The 7,610-nt window shown below is 43.4% G+C and overlaps 1 protein-coding gene across 2 annotated transcripts in view; it reads left to right on the top strand.

The window, feature by feature from the left end:
* Nucleotides 1–6,814, top strand: part of WDR83OS (WD repeat domain 83 opposite strand) — a 287,886-nt gene extending 281,072 nt beyond the window's left edge. For both annotated transcript variants that reach the window (XM_044084730.1, XM_044084729.1), the window contains one exon: nt 6,461–6,814. In XM_044084730.1, the coding sequence (XP_043940665.1) occupies nt 6,461–6,592 (132 nt within the window). In that variant the 3' untranslated portion in view covers nt 6,593–6,814. The remainder of the gene's footprint in view (nt 1–6,460) is intronic.
* The last annotated feature ends 796 nt before the right edge of the window (nt 6,815–7,610 follow it).

The following is a 7,610-nucleotide window of genomic DNA, read 5'->3' on the forward strand; positions in this document are numbered from 1 at the left end:
AACTGTCGTCACAGAGCTGTTTCCCTAGGAAAGTCTAGCCAGAGGATTTGCCTGCGACACTGTGCCACTGTTCCAGAGATGTTCTTCATCCCACATTGCTGCAGTCCTAACACTTGGGTAGTCCGCTGTCCCAGTCGGCCCGAATACCAAAGTATAAGGCTGACGTCGGTCAGGGCGCATTAGTCTGACGTCAGGACGTCAGGGTACAAATGCGCATGACCGACGTCATATCCTCAGTCTTTTTTGCCGCATGGTCCGATGCAGAAGCAGTTTTGCAAGTGCAGGTTGGCGTTCTGAGATTTTCCGAAGTCGGAGTTTCAGACTGAATCCAAGTTGGCTAAGTACCCCGTTGGGGAATATTTTGGTTTTTTCTTGCCTCAGTATTTTACCGGATGTCAGAAAAAGTGAATAACTGTATTTCTTGTGGGGGAAACATACCTCATAGGGATTACCATACCTTGTGTATACCTTGCTTAGGGCCTGAGCACGACGTTGTTGTCTGTCGCTCTTGTGCTAGATTTAACAAACGCACGATAAAGAGAAGATTAGATTGTGCCAGGTTAGTTTTTGGGAAGCGGTGTAATTATAAAATGCCGTCGGATGCTCCGGCCCGCTTCCAAAAAGCGCAAGGACAAAACAGCAAAGCCTAGGCTGGAAGAACCGTCCGTGCGGACGCCGGTTCTTTAGAGGGCTCGTGGAGCCAGAGGTTCAGCCAGAAATTTCTTTGGAATCCCAGGGAGAGACTTTATTACTACAAGATGTGACCTCTCAGGAGGTAGGCCAGGCGGAAGGGGCTTCTCAGGTAGCTGTTCTTCCCTCCCTTCCTAAGGTGGTTAGGCCCTCCCCTGCTGTTTCCAAGGCTTCTCCCAGGGCAGGCCAAGTTTTGTTTCAGGTGTTACCCCTAGTTCTTCAGGGTCTGTACCTAAGAAGCATATGCTTAAGATGGCAGAAGATTTGATTACAATGATTAGAGGTTCTATGCCCCTCCTGATAAGAGGCCTAGGGTGGAACCTGAGCTTGGGAGTTTTGAGCAGTGTTCGGATGCTTCTGAGTCTTCGGCTGAAGACTTGCAGGAGTATTCCCCTTACTCTGATTCTGATGTGGATGATTCTACTCCTTCTGCTTCTCCTCCTGAGGATTTTTCATTTTCAGAGACTCTTCATTCCATGAGGGAGCATTTTAAATGGGAAGGTCAGGATTTCTCTGATTCCAGGAAAAGGCTTAGGGAATTTTTGTTTCTACCCCAGCATAGGCCTTTAGCTATACCTCCTGTTCTAGATGTGGTGGAGGATGTTTTGCAGAGGCTTCTCTGAACCCTGATTCTTTGCCTCCTGCTCCAGTTAAACCGGATAGATATTATAGGGTGCCTGAAGCTCATAAGTATCTTTTTAAGAGTCCTAGGGCAGACCCAGAAACTGTTTCACAGGGGCCTAAAGGTGTTAAGGCTTCTGTTGTTAAAAATCCTGTTCCTCCCGATAAAGAGGCAAGGGCTTTGGATAGATGGGGAAAGAAAGTGTATACTTCTTCCACTTTGGCCATGAGAGCTTTGAATTGCCAGTTTCACATGTTGAAATATCAAAATTATCTCCTTTCACAATTAAAGTCTAAGGTAGATGCTTTGGCGGAAGGTATTGAGTGTAAAGAGTTGCAGGATTTAGTTCATGTTTCTGAACAGGTGGGTAAGCATTCTTTGCAATGTGGTTTTGATGCTGTGCAGGCCTCTTCGAGGGTGGCTGCCACTGGTTCGTTCTTCGCAGGCACGCCTGGCTGAGGGATCAGAATTTAGCTGAGCATGTGAAGACAAGGATTTTAGATGCTCCTTTACAATCTGATGTGTTGTTTGGTTCGCCTGTGGAAGCAGTTCTAAAGAAAATGGAAGACAAGGCTAAGTCTATGCAGACTGTTAAAGATTTTTGCAGGTTCAGCCTCCAAGTTTAGTAGAAATTGGCCTACCAAGGGGTGGACATATCCTGCTTATGATTCCCAGTCTAGGGGTAGGTCTAGACGTGGTAGGGGCAGAGCTCAAGGTTCTTTTAGGCCTAGAACAGGGAGTTCACCTGCTCAGTCTTCTGGTGAGGGCAGGGGTCAGTCCTTTCGTAAACAGACCCAATGACCTGCCTTTTCAGCTGCCAGAATCTTCTCGTCTGGCAGCACCTTTGGGAGGAAGGTTGGCACTCTTCAAAGAAAACTGGAGTTTAATTACCCAAGACAGATGGGTATTGGATATCATTCACCACGGTTACAGGTTTTATTTCCATACCTTGCCTCCTTTCAAAGGCATGCCAGACATTCCTCCTCAGCAAAGGAAAGAGGCTCACAGGCAAATTTCTCTGTTGCTCCAAATAGGGGCCATTCAGCCGGTTCCTGTGCCAGAAAGGGGCCTAGGATTTTATTCTCGCCTGTTCCTAGTACCAAAAAGGGGAACACGTGGAGACCAATTTTGGATCTGTCTATCCTCAACACTTATCTGGACATTCCCAAGTTCAAAATGTTGACGTTACAACAGCTTTTACCTATGCTGGGCAAAGATCACTGGATGGTAACTTTGGATCTCAAGGAAGCTTACCTTCATGTTCCTATCAGACTAATTTGCAGGAAGTATCTGCGTTTGAGCTGGGAATTCTCATTATCAGTTCTCTGCATTGCCCTTTGGCTTATCTACTGCCCAGAGTATTCACAAAGGTTCTGGCTCCAGTGATAGCTTTCTTCAGGCTAAAAGGAATACAAATCTATCCTTATTTGGACGACTGCCTGCTTCTGGCTCAAGGAAAGGACGTGCTTCTTCAGCATTTGGAATATGTGATAGCAGTGCTAAGATGCCTAGGGTATTCTGTGAACGAAATAAAGTCCAGTCTAGTACCCTCTCAAGACATGTGCTTTCTGGGCGTGAGACTGAATACAGCATCCCAGATGGCCTTTTTAACCCCGGACAAACAAAAGAATCTTTCTCTTTACTTCCATCAACTGTCTCATCAGTCCGGGCTGACTGCAAGGACAGTCCTTCAAGCCTTAGGGTTCATGGCATCTTGTATTCTGGTACTTCCCAATGCCAAACTGCATATGAGGAAGCTACAATAGTATCTCAAAAATGTATGGACACAGCACTGCCAGGATTTGGACACTGTCATTCAAATAATACCTTGCATTCAAAAGGAATTTTTGTGGTGGGCTCAGGAATGTCACCTAAACAAGGGACTCTCTGTGACCCGGCCAGAGGCGAGTCAGATTCTAACGACAGATGCCTCAGACACAGCTTGGGGAGCTCATCTGAATGGAAAGTGGATACAAGACAAGTGGCCTGCCAGACTGCAGCATCTACATATCAACATGAAGGAGATGTTAGCAGTCCAGTTTGCATTACTGGCTTTCAAGGATTTACTTCCTCCAGGGCAGGTGTTGATTCTAACAGACAACACAACTGTCATGTGGTACATCAACAAACAAGGGGGAACACATTCTTATCCTCTATGCAGGCAAGCAATGATTTTGTGGGAGACTGCGTTAAGCTTGCAACTGAATCTTCAAGCAAGGTTTCTACCAGGAGCACAGAACTCCTTAGCAGATGTGTTAAGCAGGCAAATCATGGATCCCCACGAGTGGAAACTGGATCTTCATGTATTTCAGACATTGACATTGTCCTGGGGAACTCCAGACATAGATCTGTTTCCTTCTCCACTAAACCACCAGCTGCCAAAGTTTTGCACGAAAAGGTTTCATCACACAGCCTGGAAAGTGGATGCTCTTTCTTTCAGTTGGGAAAATCTTCATGTGTATGCCTTTCCACCTCTGCCTCTCCTCCCAAAGGTACTCCTAAAGGTCAGACAGGACAAGCCAAGGATGATTTTAATAGCTCCAGATTGGCCTCGGCAGCACTGGTACCCATTGCTGAGGAGTCTGGTAAGGAAGCCTCCATGGCCCTTACCTTTGATTCCACACCTATTGTCTCAAAAGGACGGGCATCTACTCAATGTCAAGCTTCACTCTCTTCATCTAACAGCCTGGCATATTCTGTTTTGAACCATAGCAGGTCTCAGCTTCCTCAACAAGTTTTGAATGTGATTATGGAAGCCAGAATACCTAGTACAAGGAAAGTGTACGAGGAAAATGGAAGAGATTTTTATTTTGGTGTGCAGCAAAGGATTTGGATGTTTCTGAGCCAAATTTGAGTGTGGCTCTTCAATATCTTACTGAGTTATTGGACAAAGGTTTGTCTTTCTCTTCCATTAAGATTCATGCTGCAGCAATTTCAGCTCACTATGATTGTGACCCACCATTGTTTTCTCATCCTTTGTTTAAGCAATTTCTTAGAGGGGCAAAGAATATAAGACCCCCACGTAGAGCTCCTACTCCTGCTTGGGACCTCAATTTTGTGTTGGAGAAACTTACTCTACAACCTTTTGAGCCTCATGGCTACTGCTGAATTGAAATACTTGTCGTGGAAGACTGCTTTTTTGTTGGCCATTACTTCTGCAAGAAGGGTTTCTGAATTGCAGGCCCTTATGGCGGTTGAGCCTTTTTTGATTTTCCATAAGGATAGGGTTTCATTACGTACTAATCCTTCCTTTATGCCTAAGGTGGTCTCTAGTGTGGCTTTAAACCAAACTATTCATTTGCCCACTTTTTATGCAGATCCCCAAAATAAGGGGAAAAGATTTTGCACACTTTAGATGTACACAGGCAGTTGCGTTATTATTTAAGCAGGACTAAGGATTTTAGGCAGTCTCAGCAGTTGTTTGTTTCTTTTGCTTTGAGTTCTCAGGGCAAGCCTGTGTCAAAACAAACTATTTCTAAGTGGATTGGGTTTTGCATTGCATTTTGTTATTCCCATCATGGCAAGGAGATTCCAGCTGGGATCAGGCCTCATTCCACTAGGGCTACTGCCACTTCAACAGCATTTCTAAGGGGTGGCAACTAAGGATATTTTGGAGGCAGCTACTTGGAGTTCAGTGCATACTTTCTCTAAGCATTACCACCTTCCTCTCTACTCTAAATCTAGGGCTGGTTTTGCCACGGCTATTTTGCAGGGCATGTTGACAGCTCCAGCTTCTTTATGATTTGCCAGCCTCCCTTACCTCTGCTTTGGGATTCTACCCAAGTGTTAGGACTGCAGCAATGTGGGATGAAGAACATAGTACAGTTTTGTACCTACCATAAATGTAGATGTTCAAGATCCACATTGCTGCAGTCCAATTTACCCTCCCTCCTTCCCCTCTGTGTTTAGGGGTGGTTGTGTGGGTGGGGTTGTACTTTTGTAAATTGTATATATTGTATATATATATTTGGTACAGGAGTGTTTGGTGTTTTTTGGTTTTGGCCTTATTTTTTTAGGGTCTTCTGACATCTGGGGCAAGAAAAGACTGAGGATATGACGTCGGTCATGCGCATTTGTACCCTGACGCCCTGACGCCAGACTAATGCGCCCTGACCGACGTCAGCCTTATACTTTGGTATTCGGGCCGACTGGGACAGCGGACTACCCAAGTGTTAGGACTGCAGCAATGTGGATCTTCGAACATCTACATTTATGGTAGGTACAAAACTGTACTTTTTGACCTCTTCGTAACTATGAAAGTTATTTACTTGTCATAGCAGTAGATTTATAGAAATAGGTCCAGCCTCCATAACATACCTATTCACCTTCCCCTCTCTTTAAGCAGGTCTCTAGTTGCTCTCTTATATCCTTGTGTTTTTCTTCGATTTCTTTTGTGTGTCACTCTGAAAATCTAGAGAGGCTTGGCACCATGGTGCCTTATGTGAGAGGGAGAGGATGCTTAGCGGCCTGAAAAAGTTTCATTTGCCAAGTGGTAAGAATACCTGCACTCCTAGTTCTGCTGTAATGGAGAATGGACCTACTCTTAACAGCTCTTTTATTATAGTGAGCACATAGGTTTCATTTCCTCACACCCTCCTGAAAAATATCTTTGATTGTCTGCCTTACCCTGTCTGTAAATGTGCATTTTGGAAACTGCTTTAGCTTGTAATGTAGTCTTCAGCTTAGTGAGACTAACCTGTTTAAGAAAATGAAATAACACACAATGTCTTGCAGTGGCTGTACAAAGTGAACCGGTTTTCAACTTTGTAGTAATTTACAGTATCTGTACCCTCAGATTTTGCTTACACACTACCAAAAACAGCCTACTGCCTCTTGGTGTGTGCTGCAGACATACAGTTGGCTATCATTTCAGACACGAAGTGTAGATAGTCAACAAAGGAGGCGAAATTATGAACTATAAAGATAAGGTGACTGTGGAAATGAGTAAAGATATGTGGACAGGTGCAAATTCCTGCATTAAGTATGGCTGTATTTAGTTTGTTCATTTTTGACAGTGCAACCTTTTCTACACTTGTCTAGCCATAATTCTTCACACAGTGTTTTGGTCTGCATTTGCTACAAACTTGTATATTATGGAAGTGGAAGAGTAGTGATATCAGAATCTAAATTATTTATTTATTTTTACAGGTTATCAATTTCAGCCGTTGTGATGTCATACCTTCAGAATCCTCAGCCCATGTCTCCTCCATGGTGATTGGACCATCCTCATTAAATCTGCTCTTCCAGACATTTTCAATGCAATCACCCATTTTAAACTGAAACTCAGTTGACCGAGATTGTTTGTAAAATCACAAACTGTGCTTACTGCTAATTTTAGAGTGGAGCTTTGACATCTAAAGAGTGCAACTGCATCTTCACCTGTGTGAGAGAGAGAGAATATCCCACTTTTTATGCATTGTACATGAAATGCATAATTTGTCAGAAGAATTTCATACTGTAGTATGACTTTTTAAATCTTTAATAAAAGAATAATCGATTAAATATTTGATTTTGTTTATAGAGCTTTCTATTTACTGTGAATGTCAGTGTGCCTTTGGTTGAGTCTGCTAGCCTATATAAGGAACCTGACTTAGTGTCTGTGTTGTAGACATATTTCTGTGTACACTTTATCTGGGGTTCAGAGACTTGAGATCACGGCAAAGATGCAGGGCAAAATATAATTGTATCCATGATTTGGCTTCATGCACCAAGCCTAATATGGGCATAAGTGGTTGATCTGCGTGGCATCCATTGTAGTATCCTTGCATGCGTGACAGCCATTCTTGGACAACATTTGAAATAGGTGCATATATATGTACACATGTATGTATGTGTATATATTTGTGTGTAGTGTATGTATGGGTAGTAAGTTCTATACATGAATGTGTTTGTGTATATATTTGTGTGTGATGTATGTATGTTATGGGTAGTAAGTTATATATGCACACGTGTGTGTGTAAAAATTTGTTCATAGGATGTTACTTAAATCCTGATATAATACTAGATGAGAGATCATCTCTGCCAAAGACTTTTCTAGCAAGGACTATTTCCAGGAGAGAAGCGCGGGCAATCCGTGCAGAAATTTATAGTTTCCCATCCAGTTGTCCAAGTTGTGCTTAAACAGGGTCATGAAGGTGCTCTGCTTGACCTGGATTAGAAGCCTATTCCAGAGAAGTGGTAATCTCCGAGAGCTGCATCTGTGTCTCCAGTAGGTCCTGTTTGTCACAGACTAGATTGAGGTCTCTGGAATTGGTGACTGTAGTCCCCTTTGACTTGCAGATGTGCAACATTTTCATAA

Source organism: Protopterus annectens, chromosome 9.part0 (genome assembly GCF_019279795.1).
Source record: "Protopterus annectens isolate FY-2018-M chromosome 9.part0, PAN1.0, whole genome shotgun sequence".
NCBI classification, from domain to species: Eukaryota; Metazoa; Chordata; order Ceratodontiformes; family Protopteridae; genus Protopterus; species Protopterus annectens.